At 41.3% G+C, this 18,488-nt stretch overlaps 1 protein-coding gene across 2 annotated transcripts in view; it reads right to left on the bottom strand.

The window, feature by feature from the left end:
- SLC9A9 (solute carrier family 9 member A9) overlaps positions 1-11,081 on the bottom strand; it is a 510,438-nt gene extending 499,357 nt beyond the window's left edge. For both annotated transcript variants that reach the window (XM_046685210.1, XM_046685217.1), the window contains exon 1: positions 10,747-11,081. In XM_046685210.1, coding sequence (XP_046541166.1) covers positions 10,747-10,921 — 175 coding nt within the window. In that variant the 5' untranslated portion in view covers positions 10,922-11,081. The remainder of the gene's footprint in view (positions 1-10,746) is intronic.
- Between the last annotated feature and the right edge of the window lie 7,407 nt (positions 11,082-18,488).

The following is an 18,488-nucleotide window of genomic DNA, read 5'->3' on the forward strand; positions in this document are numbered from 1 at the left end:
AACTTAACCACTCGGCCACGGGGCCAGCCCCCAATAATCAAATATTTTAATGCTACCAGACCTTTTCTTCCTGCCTAATCCTGTGGTCCTATTTTTCAATGAGAGTAAAGTACAGGTGTTTCTTCGGTCTCTTCTTACATTAAACTTGCATTTCGTAGCCAATTGCCCTACATCTTATTGACAGCTGTTCTACATGATGCCAGAGCATTTTCCTAAAGGGGCTTTTCTTAGAGGAATATGAATAGGGATTTACATATATACACACACACATATATATATATATAATGATTAAACTTATATATAATGAAACAGATTACAGAATGGTTTTTAAAACACAACAGAGTGTTAAAATCTTTTTGTCTATGTCGACACCTATGATTGTGTTCACCCATCAGCACACATACTCCCACACTGCATGGCACACTACAGCTTGCTCTCTTCAGATTCTGTTTCTGTAGGAGTGGTCTCCTTGGAGTCGCATAGTGCAACAAGCCCAGCTATACACACTTATCTAATCAGACTATTACACAGGTATATATTTAAATGCCATGTGATATTGGAGAGAATTTAGGAGCCTAAAGCACACGTAGTTAATACATGAAGATCGTCTAGTAGTTCTTTCACTCCCTATGCATTGAGTGGCTACCAAGAATAATCTAGATAAATGAGGTATTATTCCTTACTAAAACAAGAAGATAAATCCTTAAGCTATATAATATTATATTCCAACTTGGTAAGTGTATCAGATCCTGTTGATTGTCAACCCAGCATCCATGCCCTTTTTTCCCAGCAACGCCCCGGTTTGTTCATCTATCCACCCCTCCCCACACAGCCATGTGATCAAGGTAAGTTGACCTCACTCTCAGCTCCAAGGGTGTTCCCATTTCCCTTGTGATAATTGGTTCTAGGACGGCATGTATTGACCCTATTCCGGTCAATAAAAAGTGATGAGAAGCTGGCTAGGGAGCTTCTTAGAAAAATATTGACATCCTAAGAGAGAGACAGAGGAGAGACGAGCTCTCTTCTTCCTCAGGATGTTGCTGGGCTTGGTTAGGACACCAGCAATTGCCATCCCCACCTTGCTGATAGCCTGATGCTGAAGTCAGCCATGAGAGAAGCAGAACAGAAAGAAGGAAAGAACGTGGGTCTTTAATGACGATAGCAGGCTGCTGAGTCAAGCAGCCCTGAAGGCTATTCTTCTCTAGACTTCTGGTTACAGGAGATAATAAATGTCCTTACCGTCTAAGTCTGCTTCAGTCAGGGTTTCTGTCGCTAGCAGCTGATTGCATCCTAACAGATACAAACATTTTTCTTTTCTTTTAACAACTGAATGTACAAAGTCCTAAGGAACCCTAAAGGAGAGACCAACTAACCCCACCCCCCAAAGTGTTAGGGAAGACTTCACAGAGGAGGTTCTTAAGGATGCAGAGGAGTTCACCAGGTAGAGAAGAGGCCATGGACTTTCTAGGAAGAAGTATACAGAAATCAGTGAGCAGTGCCAATCAGCCACATGAAGCAGTTTGGGACAGCTCTCTAGGGCAGCTGAGATCAAGGGCCCCAGAACGGCTGAGGAACAGAGAGCGTTCCAGAGGGAGAGGTGGTTGGCAAGAAGGTCCTGAGGAAGAAATGAGTGAGTTCTTTGTTGGGAAGCAGATTTGCTCTGTTTTGGAGCAGAGGAAGCTGCATTTGGAGACAATTATCTGAAGGGAAAAAAAGAGAATCGAGATATGGTGAGGACATGGAGAGGAAGTTAGCCTCAGAGTTAGTTTACAGGTGCGCGAGGAAGAACTTAGCAAAGGGATTTGGGTAGAGGAATTTCAAGATAACAGGAGTAAAATAAAGCCCAATGAAGAGTATTCTTTACCATTATTACCAAAGAGTGTTCTTTACATTGACTTTTTATGGTGGGTGACTCTCTAAGGCAGGAAACCAGTGAGATTATTTCAGTTACTTAGATTTAAAAAGTACGAACTAGGGATTCAAATGTGGGAATGAAGAAGGAAAGGGTGTGACAGATATCCCAAGGAAGCCACGTCAGTGGATATCATGTAACTGTCTGCAGATGTATCCACAAATACTAGACTTCAAGGGATATCACCCTAATTGTTAACTTTGTGCTTGGTATTTATCTGCCTCCTCCATTTTATCAAAGTCTGTCAGAGCACTGATTTAGAGAGATGATGTATGTTTGAAATTCAAACGCTAAATGCATTTCCTAACATTTTCCCCTCAGTTTACTTTTACCCTGAGATTAGTCAGGGATAGAAACGAAAGTAAAAATATACAATGCCTTCTGGTTACTTACGGCTTTTGTTCTTTCTCTGCTCTCCCACCAACCGTCTAAATTCAAAGAACTAAAGGAAAGTGTGGGTGTTGCTAAAAAGGGACATAATTTATTGCTTTGTGCTAGTTCACTACCAACTTGCTTTGGTGAAGGAAAGAGTCCCACAAGGCTTTCAGAACAGGTCTGGGGCACCCACCAGCAAGAATATCTCACGATATTGCAAGGTAGAAAGTGGTCCATGAAGCTGTTCCACCTTGGGATGGCTCGTTCAAAGTGTCTATCTTCTCACAGGACAGAGCCATATGGGAAATGACAGAAAGTCCCGGCCATCAGCTCTTCCACCACGGTGTGTCCAATGTTTGTCCCCATCCTTAGTGCATGCCAGACAACACACACAAGCACACATATGAACACACACACAAGCACACATGCATGCAGACACAACAAACAACATACACAAAAACACATACACATACACACAACACACACATTTCACAGGACTCTGGGATTCCTATCATAGTATTACAGATAACTTTTCTTTAGAAATTATCTCAACCACCAACTCATACACAGCGAACACCCTTCCTTGCAATCATCTTAAGTTTACAGAAGAAATATAGAGTTAGAGATCTCTACCTAGATGCACACTGACTAAAACAAAATGACTTCTTACTTTATGTTTACACAAAACAGTCTATTTTCTTTCAAACCAGAGGTGGAAACATTACAAACTATTAAGAGGGAGGGACTTTCCAATAAATGGAGATTGTCTTCCAAACCCCTTTTTCCTCACAGGAGGGTAATGAAGTGAGAAAGAGAAAAGATAGGAGAAAATAGAGGAGATGAAACTAAGAACTGCATGTTCAATTTTATTTTCCAGGTGAAGTAGTTCTCAAACTTTAGTGCACCAGAACCTCTGGAAGGTTTGTTAAAATGCAGAAAGCTGGACCCCACCCTGAGTTTCTGACTCAGTAGGTCTTGGCTGGGACCCACATATTTGCATTTCTAACAAGTCTCAGGTGATGCCGATGCTGCTGGTCCAGGGACCTCACTATGAGAAGCACTGTGCTGTAAGACAATAGTTCCCACCAGAGTTAGCACCAAGCCAGGCATGGAACTCCACCAAAATCCATGCCATCTCAGGCTCATGCACATGGGTTTCACTGACCTTAGAGAGCCCAGAGGAGTAATTAATGATTCTACCTTTGGTCTGTTCCAAAGACTCAATTCAATTAAACTAATAGATGATGAAAGCGTATTTTGCATGATCCACATGAATAAGGCACAGTCCCTTCTCAATCTATTTACAATGCCTTCCACACCCATTCTGACAACCACAGCCAATTAAAACCAGAATGACTGTGGATTTGCAACATGCTTTCCCTGATGCTGGGGCAAGAGTTTGCAGGTCGGCCCCATCACCCTTCCTGGGACATTTCAACCCAGCTGCTTGGCATGGATGCACTTTCACAACATTACTCCCACTGTCTTTCCCATGCTGGGGTTTTTGCAATGGACAATAGAACATTTCTGAAGCCTCGAGTAAAAGAAAAACTTAACCACCCGCCTCTCTTCCCCACCCTTTCCCACTCCTTGACTTCATCAGAGAGTTTACATCAAGAGCAAGAGCGTATCAAGACTTTGAAGAAAGGACAACTGTGGCTTTCAAAAATGATGTGTTTGCCAATTATTCTGCACAGCCTTGGCCAAGTTGTAAATTTTCTGAGTTTCTGTGTACTTATATGCAAAGTGAAGATCATCATGCCTGTTTTGCATGGATGTGGATTAGCAAAACGTATGTAGTTAGATATCTCAATATCCATCTTTCTTCTGTAAACTTCCTAAGGTACCATCACCTGGCACAGAGTAGACATTTATTAAATAACAGCAACACTTGTGAGTAATACAGGTGAAAGAACACGAGTTTTATGGTCCTTGGTCTGAGGCTCAGCCCTATTCATTACCAGAAAATTACTGTATGTCTCTAAGTGTCAGTTTCCTCATTTGTAACATGAAAGTGATAACACCTTCCCCAAACACACACATACACACATAAACACACTCAAGTTTGTGATACCAGTGGCTACAGAGAGCCCAACTGCAAAGGTTTGCATCCCAGCCAGGACGTTTAGTAGACACGTGACCTTGAGCAAGTTACTTAATATTTTGGTTCCTCAGTTTCCCCATCTAAAAAATGGTTGCTGTGAGAATTCAATGAGTTAATTTATGTAAAGTACTTAGGACAGCATAGTTCACATCTTAAATGCTATTTGTTAGCTATTTTTATTATACATTTTCACATAATAGATATTTAACAAATGTTAGTTCTTCATGTCCCCACTTCCATAACCATATAATTTTAATTCAATTTACACTACATGTAATATCTCCATAACTAGTTTGAATCAAATTTATCTTCTTGCTGTGAACACACACCAGCCTTCGGACCCCTGAGAGGGATCCTGGAGGCCTGTAGCTCGCTCTAAGGGCTTCCTCTGTAGCTCCTTAGGGATTCAGAAGCACTGCCAAATATATAGGAGGTTATTTGCATAAAATCCACTTTTAAAAACCTACAGAGAGGAATAAGCTTTCGACTTTCCCATTTTTTCTTTGGCTGACACTCGTCTTGTTCTGAGCCATCAAGTTGGCTCTGACTCCTGGTGACTCTGTGAATGAGTGATGTCCCACAATGTCCTGTCCTCAACAACCCTCCTCAACTTCTGTAGACTCGTGCTATGGCTTCCTTTTGGAGTCAACCCATCTCCTATTTTGTCTTCCTCTTTTCCTGCTGCTTTCTATTTTTCCCAGCATTATTGTCTTTCCCAAGAACCCTGCCTCCTCACGATGTGTTCAAAGTAGGACAGCCTTGGTTCTATCATTTTTGCCTCCAACGGTCGTTCAGGCTTAATTTGCTGTAGGACCCACTTGTTCGTCTTTCTGGCAGCCCAGGGTATGCGTAGAGCTCTCCTCCGACACTATATTTCAAATGAATCCATCTGTTTCGAGGCAGCCTTCTTCACTGTCCAGCTAATGCTCTACAGCATGGAAAACCTTGCCCTGATCGCTGAAGCCACTTAAAATCAACCTTTTTACACCAAAAGGGAGAGCAAGTATAGTTCACTGGGCTCTTAACCCTAATTACCTTTTCTGCAGATCCCTTCAAATTAAACCAGAGCCACTCTGATTCTCTCAGGACATGCATCCACAAAACCCTGAAGCCAGCCAGCCCTCACTGTTCTGACGGTACAGCGTGCTCGCCTCCCCTTCTGACAGGAATCCAACAGGTTTGACTGAGCACCATTACAAAGTCAGAGCAGGACTAGAAGAACTAAGAGGGGCGAAGTAATACTAACTCAAATCCCGTCTGAGAGAAAGGCCTGGAAATGTTAGAAGCTGGTAGGCTCTGGGAAGAAAGCTGCTGGTTTGGGCTGAGAGCTGCCTGGAGGCTGAAGTCAGTCTTGGCCTGGACTTTGAAGGACTTTTGCAGCTGGACGGGAGCTTGGTGATATCTATTTCATTTCTTGCTCATTTTACAGATGAGAAAGTAAGGCCAGAAGTTAAGTCATGGCCCAAAGTAATGCATCTAGCTACTGGGAAAAAAAAAAGAAAATTATCAAGATTTAAAAACTCAAATCCCCAAGAGAGCACCCAATGCTTTCTCCATAAAGCATGCCACGTTTGAATAAAGTAAAATCCTCAGAAGGGCCTTCCAGGCAGGCGGCCGGGCGTGAAGTGCTAGTAAACATCTCTTGTGGGCCTGGCAGTCAGGGAGGCAGGGCTGGACTGAGGAGAGCGAAATGCATCACTAGGGTGGAGCCACACCACGTCCAACAGCCCAATTTCATCCTGAGGAAACTCCAAGTAATGTTAGCATGAAATTAAAGCCTTACGATTTTTCAAGACAGACAGCTTTTAAAGCTTGGTGATTCACCACGTAACTATATTTTCTTTAAATCTTGAAAAACATGCTGTTGAGTGAACTGAACTGACCCGATTAAACTGCTAAGTATACTCATAGCCAGTTAGCCGTAGTTTAACAGTTTAATATGATATGATTTAATGAATTCAAAATCTAAGCTTTGTAGCTTGAAATTTCCCTTCTGCCCACTGAACTCTGAGCAAAATTTCTACAAGAATTCAGAGACTGGCCCTTATATTGTAAGGCCCTGAAATCAAAGGTAGAATTCTAGGAGGTTCAAATTGTTCTGTCCCTAAGCTCAGATCCCAGCCCTCAAATGCGTGGCATTGTGAATGTCCTATAAAGTATGGGAGCCCCCAGTGATGTGTAATGGAATTCTTAATGTCATCAGGGAACAAGGAGCAATTTTTCTTTTATGAGCAACGAGCAAGGGTTACAGAGCCCTAAGTGAGCAGCACTAAGTGCACCAGCTGCTGTCAATCAATATTTTGACCATTAATAGTCATTTAAGCTTTTAGTCCAATTTAAACGAATATCACCATAGCTTCTATTTTAAACCAGATGGATTCTAGTCCTTCAATTTTGAAATAGTGAGACCCATAGAATGTCATGAGACAGAATTACCCATTCCCGCTCCTGGTGAAGCGAAACTATTCTGATAATGCTGCCTCTAATTTTTAAAAGCATCCTAGGACCCTCAACACCAAGAGAAAAGCTATTTTTCACCTAGTGGATTATTTGTATTTGGTGTATCAGATTTCTAGCCAACGAACACTGAGTCAAACCAAACACCACACATGATTTCTCTTGGCCTCTACAACCCTTCATATGATATTTTAAGGTTAACAACCAGGAAACTGTACCTAACAATAACCATAAAAGAGCAGTTACATGTTCTTTTTTTTTTTATGCTTTATCTCCCCAAATCCCCCCTGGTACATAGCTGTATATCTTAGTTGCAGGTCCTTCTAGTTGTGGGATGTGGGATGCCACCTCAACGTGGCCTGATGAGCGGTGCCATGTCGGTGCCCAGGATCTGAACCAGCAAAACGCTGGGCCGCTGCAGCAGAGTGCGCGAACTTAACCAATCAGCCACAGGGCGGGCCCCAGTTACGTGTTCTGTTTGATGACTTTTCCCCTCATTTTTCTTTAATTACTTATTCCCTAAGTCCCTGCTCCCTAAATTTTTTTAATTGGATTCCCTGGTATAATGATAAAATGCATCAGCATCTATTGTGTCTTCTAAAGGACATTTGACAAACGTCAATGGGATACCAGCAGAAAGGCAGATGGCAGAGTGGCCTGAGGTATTACAGGAAATTTGGTGCTTGAGAAAAATATTTATGGTTCTTGATACAGAGGAAAATGACATGTTTTACGAACAGTTGATGAGAGCAAGAGCAGTAGTCAATCCAGTAGGAGATCTGTCAGACAAATTCATTGGTAAGCACTGGGTGCAGGACCATGAAATCCTAGAAAATGCTTTATTATATTTGTCTGTAGGATGGAGATGTCTGAGGTACAGTTTGTTCTCAAATGTTCATCTCCTTTAAAAAAGGAAACTTTTAAAAGTTTTAGTTTTAAACGTGGTTTTGTTTCTTTTCTTCCCATTGATTATCACCATGACCCTGGCAGGGCTCTGGCAGAAACCATGCGTTCCATCCTCTGAAGACAAAGGGGTTTATCTAGTCTTACTCTGAAATTTCACTCTTTCGGACTTCCTGGAAAATAAATCTGTCTGACTAATCCTGAAAACATAAACAATATGAGGATGCATCTGGATGTCATGGACACATCCTCTCCACAGGACAATCATTGAAAGAATTTACTTATTTTAAAACCTCTTCAACATCTCTTAGTAGAGATGGAGGTTGAATCCCAGCTCAGCAGCTAACTAACTACATGACCTACATCTGTCTCTCTGTTTTGTCACCTGCGAAATGAGGATGTTGGACTTATGACCTCCAAAGCTCTTTCATAATCTATGAATTCCAAATTCATTTATAACTGGACAGTTAATTCACTTGGCATCTCCTTTTCCCTTATCATTTGAAAGTGTTTATTAGAATGTGCCATCTTGTTCTTCTGTTGTAGTTTCAGACTATTTTATCATCCGACTGACAGAAAGTCCCTAATAAACATTTCAGATAAAACAGTTAGATCACCTCTGAAGAAGAAATACAAGAAGTCACTAAGGCCGTCCACATGGACTGTTTTCAGAGACTCTCAGTGACAGAGCTTTTAGGATGAACATGAACCTCATCAGGCATGTGGATGAGTCAAAGCACGTGGAACCTGCCCTAAGTCGCTATTCAATTTTGGAGAATTTACTCCACTTCTTTGAGATTCAGTTTCTTCCCCTGTACAATGAGAGGGCTGAAGAAGATAACCTCTAAGATCTCCTTAAATTCGAATAATTATAATCCTATGTCAACAGAAAAGTTAAACAACACTAAAAGTTTTTCATTGATTTATATACTTCGAGATGACTCGAAGATACTAAAAATTCTAGTAACGGAATAGTTATACATATATATGCATTTCTTCATAATTTTTATAATCTTTCTGCATTTCACTATTTCAGAACTTGCTTTTAATAACTTTTACGTAAAAAATTCATGAAAGAGAAATCAGACAGCTCAACATAATCCCATCTATAAAGTTTAAGCCTAAACTGCCTTTAGAATAGCAATTTAGAGAAATGCTATCTCAACACTTGTACAAGGCACTAATATTTTATGACTTCACCCAGAACTTAAAAGTTTCATAAAGTTATTGAAGATTAAAGGTAATCTGGAATTTTTCAGGTTCAAAAGTTAAAAATACATTTATGTGTTGTGAGTATAAAGTATATTTTAATTTTAAAAGGTCACCAAAATTTAATCAACAATATCTTTATCATAGATAACATATCATAGATAAGATAACATATGGTATCACAGATAAGCTGAAATTGGCTAATGAGTCATAGTTCAACCAAATTCAGGGTTGTGAAGAAATCTTTCCCTTTAAAAAAGTTCAGAATTTTTAAATGTGTGTTGTTTAGCTAAACCATATGTAGCCCTTTAATTTAATGCCAAGAATTACACTGTTTCTGGCTTCTCAGATTACGTCCCATATCCTCATTGATTATTTATTAACCCAGTCAAGAGAAAGATCCTGGTCCACTGATGATGCGGAAGGGTAAATGACTGGAGCCTAGTGTTTCACGTCTGACAGCATCACTTCCTTTCTGTTTAACTGTTTCTCTTCAATCTGATTGTGAGTTTTTTCACCTCAAAGGAGAGTGCTGTCATGTGCTTTAAGATCCTCAGTACAAAGGAACTTAAGTCTGCTCTAAGTGAGTCAGCACATCAGTCTTCCCAAAGAAATTACACTGCTTCACCTGAAACTTCTGCCTCCCAGCTCAAGTATCTCACAGTGGGATCCAGTTAAGGCAAAGGATTTCTTATGGTCTCAAATCATGACCGTACGTTGTTAACATCAGGACATGATACGGTTAGTACATAAAATGTGCGTTGATCCTGCTCCCAGAACTTCAGGGATGTACAAGGCTTCAGGACTCCCCAAATGAGGGAAGCGAAATATAACTACATCCTTTGCTATGAATTATAGCAATGCCTCACCTGTTTCTGTTGTGTTCAAAGTTTCTATCCCTTATCAGCTGAGATAAGAGTGGTAAAGTGAACTATTTCATCAATAAGATCAGTTTTAAAACTACTGGTGTCTTGCATTTTACTTTAAAAGATGAGAGTACAGACTGGATATTCTCTGTCACATTTTATTAAACCTTCTGAAAGGGAGGGCGTGGTAAATTGCACAGCAAGAGCAATACTTCAGGAGTTGAACATGTTAAACAATTGCTTATCCACAGCGTGGGCTCCTTTACCCCCCAAAAAGATATGTGACAAATAATAGTAATAACGGCAATAATATAAGTCAGAAAGTCTGAAATCACGCTAAGAAATGAAAAGGACTACATAAAGAAACTCTTGTATATTAGAAGAAAAAATATAATTATTTCATATAATTAAAATGGATTTGGACACAATTATTCCAACAGCAGGGGTGGGGTACATTTCTGCAAGTTTTCTTCCTGAAACTAGTTGATGTAAGCAGATTTGCTGCATACATTTTTAAGTGATGTTATTTCTGGAACTTTATAATGCTCCCCAGTCCCTCTTGTGAAAGAAGGCTGCTCTTTGTGCGTGCAGAGCCATCACTTCCCAGCCTCTACCACTACAGAAACAAACAGCTACCCAGCTTTCACTCCCCACATGACAATGGACCGGCATCTGTCAACAGACTTGCATTCTGCGCCGCGTGAGAACATGACTGTGACATTAACTCTTGTGACAAGGCAAATTTCGGCAGCTCATCTGCAAAGAGATGAGTCTTCATTATGCTGCAGCACCTTTCATCGAGCTAATGACATTTCAATCAGCACGTTTTCTCCAGTTTCGCTACTTTGCCATCTGAGCACAAGTCTCTAATTACGCCCAAGCAACAAGTTTCACATCAACCCTACAATTTCTGCACTCACCGTACACCATCGCTCCTCCAGTTTCATGCAAGAGGCGAAATCGATGATTTTTAAATAACCAGATTGTCAAAATGGTAAGGATGAGCAAAAAATTGAAGACAAGCAGCTCCACCGCTCCCTGATGTTGAAACTGATACTCATCCTTCTCAGACAAGAACCTTCGCTGTCTCTCCATTCTCCAGTCTTCCTGGGATTCCTTAGACAAAAACTTAGATAAGGGCTATTTTATGAAGGTTTGCCTAAGACAGTCTGGCAGCCTGAGGATTTCAGAATAAACACTGCCACTTAAGTTGCTACTTCACCAGCATTCTGCTTTGGCTTAGTATTCAGATGGCTTCTAGTTACAACTTCCTGTTTCTCTCTTAAAGCAGCCTCGTCTCTTTTCAAACTCCCGAGTGTGGTTTCATCATCGACCCTTACTGTCTTAAATGATTCATTCCACGAAATCATCTTTCATATTGGACAAACCTGCAAGCAATCATTCTGAGATTTTGAGTTATGATCTTACCGTTTCAAACAAGTCTCCTTAAGCTGCATAACCAGTGAATTGCAGATGAATAATAAAACAGATCACCTTACAACAGCAACATTTTCTAAGTTTAAAAAGCCAATTTGCAAATCATACATAACCTCACTCACATGTGAGATTTTTCCTCTCCAGCCAAAGCCTACCAATGTGATGGGGATTGATAGCTCTGGTTTGACCTAAAATGATTTCACAGGGAGTTTTTTTAAGTTGAAAAGCCAAAAAGAATTTCGAATATGACTCTCTCTGTTTGGCTTTACACAATTGGTAGTCACAAGAGAAGCATTTAAATTCTGAGTCAATTGTTTTTCTTTTAACAAGAATAAATGAAAGCAAAAGACAAAAAGAAAATTCTGTCTCCATCTCTACAGCTGCGCTGTTTGGATATGTTGTGTCAAAAAAGAAAAGAAACTAAACACCTATCTTTGAAGGACGAAACCATGCAGCCATCCTCAGTGATGCTCCAGACATGGATTTCTCTTTGTAGAGCTTCTGGCCCAGACATTCTCGACCCACAGAAATCTGCCACAGATCACGAACTTCCTCTGTCCTGTGGCAAGACACTGTGGCTCACCTAGGAATAGGCTGCCACCAGTAATGAAGTCTCTGGAATCACAAGGCCGGGACCTGAACAGGGCTTGGACCATGACAGTGACGATTCTTCAGATCTTCTTCCATTGGGCAGGTGGTTCTATTTGAATTCATATTTTTATGCTTTTTGAAAAAGTTCAAGGTAATACTGCCATGCTGCTTTCTTAGCAATCGTTACTATTTGTGTGCCTTATCGGCCCTGTAGGGCAATTAGATACGCTCCAGGGTTAAGTAAGGTTTCTCATCATTTCAGGATATTATTATAACTCAGGACTATTAATCCTCTAGTATCCTCATACTTGACAAAATTAGAATTCAATTTATACAGTGGAAGTGATTCATTGAGCAGGATGAGTCCGAGGATAGCCTCGAAAGATCTGGTCACCACAAGCTAGAGGTCAAACCTGTAATATATTGGGAGCTAACTAGCTCCTCACTGACAGTTTCCCCCACAGAGAAAGTCTATCCACCACATAATGTGAAACTGCTGCTTCAGCTCCTTTGCCTTCTGCAGCTTCGCAGCTCACCTCCTCACTTCCTCTCGGAGTGTAGCTCAGCGGGGGGTATTTCTGCGCGCTAGCCGTTCTTTAACATACTGCCCTTTCTGGCAGGCATCTCTGTGATGACTAATATTCACACTGTTTTGAAATCTGTCAGCTAATGCTTCAAGCATTTCATGAAACTTTGCTAGCAGGTTCTACCTTCATAATTTTGCAACCCCACAGGTTTAGTCTTGAGTTGTTAGATTCACAAGATAACGCAAATTCAAAACCCGGCAACTTCCTATCTTTTTTTTTCTTTTCGGTCATCATTTAACTACTTTGGTTTCCTTTTAATAATGCTGATTATTCCACTTGGGCAGACTAAAGTTTCTTTGGTTGTCTAATGATGACATCCAATTTTACTCTCTTACCCAAGGAAGCAACTCAGCGAGAGGGTTAAAGGCCCTCAGAATGTTTTGATTGGCTAAGATGTTGTTTTCAAAAGTCCCAAATTTGATGTCAACATACTCAAATAAGTATATTTCACATTAAAAAAACATACACAAGTCTTCTCTAGAGAAAACTGATGAGCCCTGGCATACGAGTCTTACCCGTGTGGCCACACTCTGTGAGGGCTGAGTGGTGGCCTGTTCGCCACAAGTCCCATTCGTCCCATTTAACTCATTCCGGCTCCCTGCATGGCCCCTGCTGTTAGTTGAATATGAAGTCCCTGGTTTATTCCGGGAATGGGATCCATTCACCAACCCTTGTCCAATCTCGATGCTGCTTAACATTAGGATGGGAAACCGAGAAGAAAAGGGGGTTCAGGAACCTTCTCCAATTCTTTCACTCAGAAAAGTATTTCAATTCCTTCTACTGTGTGTTTTCTTCTTAGGAGATCATTTATATTCTGCTGTACCAATAAAAGTAAGAAAATGAAATAGAAATACATATCAATGTGGTATCTACCACAGAGCAGAAAATATGCTAGGAAATTTAATTTAGTTTAACTTAATATTCACAAAATCCCTTCTACAGATGAGGGCTTTAACGCTCAGAGATGTTTGGTGACATAGCCAAGGCTTCATAGCCAGAAGGAGTCAAATTCACGTGTGGGGTTTAATGGCCTGAAGATGACTTTTCAGCTAGGGTGATCAACTCATCTTAGCTTGTCGGAGACTTTCCTGGTTTTAGCACTGAAAGTCCTGTATCCCAGGAAACTCCTTAGTCACAGGCAAACCAGAACAGTCAGTCACCCTAAAAGCTAAGGTTCCCCAAATTCACAAATCCTGTACCATCAATAATAACTGCTTTATGAGATTCCTGAGGGAGACATTCACACAAAGAAGAATATCAATTAAAAATTAAGGTACTGTTTCATTAGATGGCGACCATAACCCTTCGTGCCATGTTCTCTGATGAAGGTAGGATGGAACCCAAAACTTAGGCAAAAGGCCCAAAGAAGAATTCTTGATTGTCCCTTAATCCCAGTCTGAACACCTACTGGGTACAAGATGCAACATGCAGGCAAGTGGAAGTAAAGAGAAAAACAGGATGGCCCAGTCTATTGTGGTGAGAATGCCCTGCCTCAACCTGCTCATCCAGCCCTGTGGAGGGAAAGACTCACAGATAGAGGCCTCCCAGGCCAGGTAAGCTTTCCTAGATTAGTAATCTCACCCCAACTGGTGAATGTGACCAGTTAGAACCCACAGACTGCATTCCAGAATCTGACCAACCGTTTGAGAGTTCTACATTCTTGGAGAGGACAGTGGAGACTGTGGGCTCAGAGGATCGAGAAGGGAAACTTTCCCACCGTGAGGAGAGATGCTGAGGGTTCCCCTTCTCCACTCCCTTGAGCCCAGTCTTGGTTCTCTCTCAACCATTGGGCTTAACAGAAAATACTTCAGTAAACTCAGGCCCTGGGCTAAGGGAAAATCCCATTGCCTCCTTCCCTTTGCCTCTCCCCTGATATTTATCCTTCCCTGAGACCAGTGAGGTGGGAATTTCATATTTTGCCCCCCAAAGCTTCTGAAATGGACCAGGACAGAACTGTGATTAAGTTTACTTGAAGGCCACACAGTGCACTAAACCAAAAATTGCCCCCCTATTCTATTTGCAAACTTGCCATAAATCCATCTGTTAAAGTAGTTAAGTGCAGTGACCGTTAGACTGGGGGCTCGGATGCCTTGGTAGCCTATGCGAGCAAACCAAACCCAACTGCACTCAAACCCAAGACAATGCAACTGAAGAACAATCAGTCACAAACAGCCAATCAGGCTTTCCCAAATGAGGCAGCCACTTCAGCTACAGCCAATCAAATAATTTCCTTGCTTCACTTCCATGTCTTCCCTATGAAATCTTCTCTCCTAGCTGCTGGCAGCTGAGCGCCCCTAAGCAGTTTTGGTTTGGCACTGTCCCATTTGAATGTGTGTGTTCAAATAAACTCTTAGCAATTTTAATGTGCCTCAGTTTATCTTTCAACACATCTTAGCTTCCCCTACCAAAAAATGTCATGTTAGCACAAAAAATGCACCTAAGTTGAACAGTATGAACCTCTCCCACTAGCGGATCCCCACAGAGAAATGAGAGTTCAAAAATTTCACAGGAAAGTTAAATTTCATAACGAACACTTAAACAACATTAAGTCTCAAAGAAATTCACTGTCCAGTACCTGTTTTTTCTTCTTCAGCCTCTGCAGAGTCTGGGTCTCTGGACTCAGGGCCATGAACCCAGAGCATAACCCCCAAGTCCACGTTCTTTCCACTGCTCTTCTTTATGGTGGCAAGGTGAAATAAAGGTCACTGCAAACTAGTGAAAATGAGAGGATTTGTGTAATTTTATTAAACCTCTCGTACAGAAACACGTGTGGCATGAATGAGGACCTCTTCCTTCTTCTACCCCACAGGCTGTGTTCCAGCCATGCTCCAAGGAGGGAAAACTGGGGTACAGACCTCACTGCTTTCCCAGGTGAGGTCTCCTCTCGGGATTTTTGGTCATTGATGCCCAAAAGTACAGAAGGTCCCCCATCCAGCGATGACCAGAGAGGAGGGGAATCCCCCTCCACTTGCACCGGCTGCTGCTTGCTGGTCTTGCCCCAGCAAACACAGCCTGGATCCCACCTTTCATTTAGGCATTTCTTCACTGAAGAGTCCCAGAGCTGTACAGAGCTGGAGGGAGGCAGGCTGGCATTGTGCTTGGGATCTAGCCATGTCATCCCTATGCCCCCAAAGGGCGATGGCCTCACAGCCAAAGCCACAGAGTGAGAAGAATCCCAAATGGATATCCCTTGATTCCTAACCCAGCCTTTTCTCTCTCTTTTGTCCCCAGCCTTCCATCCACAGCACCTCACCCCTTTTCTTTTGTAGGGGCATCTCTTCAAGAAATTATAGATATTTTGTGTTGGGGCTGGCCACGTGGCCGAGTGGTTAAACTTCCACATACTCAGCTTGGCAGCCTGGGTTCACGGGTTCAGATCCTGGGCACAGACCTACTCAACTGGTCAGCCATGCTGCGGAGGCATCCCACATACAAATTAGAGGAAGACTGGCAGATGTTAGCTCAAGGCTAATCTTCCTCAAGGGAAAAAAGAGGAGGATTGGAAGTGGATGTTAGGTCAGGGTGTACCTTCCTCAAGCAAAACAAGAGGAAGATTGGAAACAGATGTTAGCTCAGGGCAAATCTTCCTCACCAAAAGAATAATAATAATAAATCTTATATGTCAATTATATCTCAATAAAAAAAATTTTTAAAAAGACGCTTTAGTCATTGGTCCCCTCTTCCGTCTTGACCATGTTGAAGGCTACATCATGAGACAAACATCACTTCTTGGCTTTTTATTTGGCTCAATTTCTGTGGGCTCTTCACAAGGCAGGGTAAGTGCAGGCTGGACTCAGTGGCTGGAACATTCCCCTGACCCATATCCCAGGATGGAGGCTTCAGAGATGGAAAGATGTATGGGCTCCAGAGCCGAGGACAGGAGGACAAGATGGAGAACTGCCACTCAAGCTGCAGCTTGTTTTAACGCAAACTTCCTGCAACCAGAGACCTGAGGAAATTCATTGCTTTGATCTCTATTCAGTGTCCACATGATAAATTCACATTCTTCTTAGCATATAGCTCCTACTCTATGTCTTACAGACTAATAACTCTGACAGACTTTGCCCTATCACTTCTCTGCTAAATTATAAAATTTTTATATGAACTGCCAAAAGAAAAGCGCCGCACCCCTCACCTCTCCCTAATCTCTACATTTTTGTCCAGTGAGAGAAAGGAACACAGGAGCGGAGAAGGCAGAGTTCTTGACAAGGTGAAGTTGTATACGCTTGGAAATATTTTTCTGAAATGATGTTTGTGAATGCCAAGTAGATTTTGACAGAAATGCCTCTTAGTCCATCCTAAATGTATTCAAAATCCAGCCTTGGAGGTAGCCTTTGTTGGAGGGTGTCTTGATGTGAGTTCCCTCAAAAGCAGAGCCTGAGACAAGGACTCAGGTGCAGATGGCTTACTTAGGAGATGATACCAGAAATCACAAGTGAGAAAGTTTGCACAAAGACTAGGAAATACTATTTTACAGAAACGAAATTTTAAGCTTTGTTGTAGCCTAATGCATTCTCCATTTCACCCGTATCTCTATAGGTCTGTGCATTTTGAAACTTGAATAACTTAATTTATAGATATGCTCAAAACATCTCTTAAGCAGCACCTAAGGTGAATTTTATTTATGCTTAAGGCAAGTAAATTACATAATAAATTGCATGACGAACAATGTGGGTCTCTTAGATAAGAAGGCAAATTGTGCCCTATGAGCCAGCAGAGTTAAAGCCCCGTATGCCCCGTGGAGAGGAAATTCAATTTGCTTTGAAATGTCATTTTCTGATGTTATGTCATATCTAAAGTTTAAGTTTTAAATCAAAAGTTTATAACTACCCTGAGACTCTTTGAAACTACGTAGCTTGGCGTATGCACATACAAACGCACACTACACACCCCCCCAAGGTCTTCCTCCAAATCAATATTAACTCAATCATAGGTGGTTACCTATTCATCCTAATCAAGTCTAACAGGTTTTAAGGGATGTCATAGAACAATGTGATTTTATTTCTGTAAAAACGGCCTGAATTACTGCAGAAAAAAACAGAAAATTCACAGAGCAAGACAGAGCTTACAACCGCAATTTTGTTGTCGTTAAATCATATGTAGATCCAAGAATATTTCTTTGTTACCTAGGCTAAGGATGGATACACAAATAACAACAATTATATTATTCAGTTAGAAGATCCAAGCATCTGAATAATCCATTCTCACTTCTAAGCTCTAGCTGAATGTTTGGGTCCCCCAAAATTCATATGTTGAAACCTAATGCCCAATGTGATGATATTTGGAAATGGGGCCTTTGGAAGGTGATCAGGTCATGAGTGCTCTGCCCTCATGAATGGATTAGTGCCCTTATAAAAGAGACCAGAGGGCTCACTCGCCCCTTCCACCATGTGAGGACACAACTGGAAGATGGCTGTGCATTAACCAGGAAGTGGGTCCTCACCAGACAACAAATCTACAGGCATCTTGACTTTGGACTTCTCAGGGTCCAGAACTGTGAGAAACAAATGCTGTTGAAGCCGCCTGGTTTATGGTATTTTTGTTATAGCAGCCCAGATAGACTAAGGCACTATGTGAGGGAAAGAAGTGTTTTCCAAAATATTATCAGGACCTATAAATCTCCATTAAAGCTGTAACAGAGAACTTTGTGTTATAGCAGCTGTGGAAAGGCTCTTCCAGGTTCCCGGATTCCTCAACAAATTACTAAAAAGACAGATAATTATGAAAATCTGTTCACTCTTATCATCCTTGCTAAAAGAATATATTTCAGTACATTTGAGCTTGAAAATTGAAGGACTGTAAACAATATACAGTTGTTAAATGTTAAATGAAGAATCTTTTTGTTAAAACAAAAATGTCTTCCTAACTCTACTTTGAACTTACTTTAACCTTGTCTGTTAAGGTATAATCATGAGAAATGTTGAATTAGGAAAAAGCAGAATCAATTGGTTGTCAGCAATTTAAGATTGAAATAGCGCTGGACTCCACCAAAATCTACTCTTATAGCTAGATTTAGCTCCACGTGAAGAATGGAATTGTTCTGTTAG

This window comes from Equus quagga, chromosome 1, assembly GCF_021613505.1.
Source record: "Equus quagga isolate Etosha38 chromosome 1, UCLA_HA_Equagga_1.0, whole genome shotgun sequence".
In the NCBI taxonomy this organism is placed as follows: Eukaryota; Metazoa; Chordata; class Mammalia; order Perissodactyla; family Equidae; genus Equus; species Equus quagga.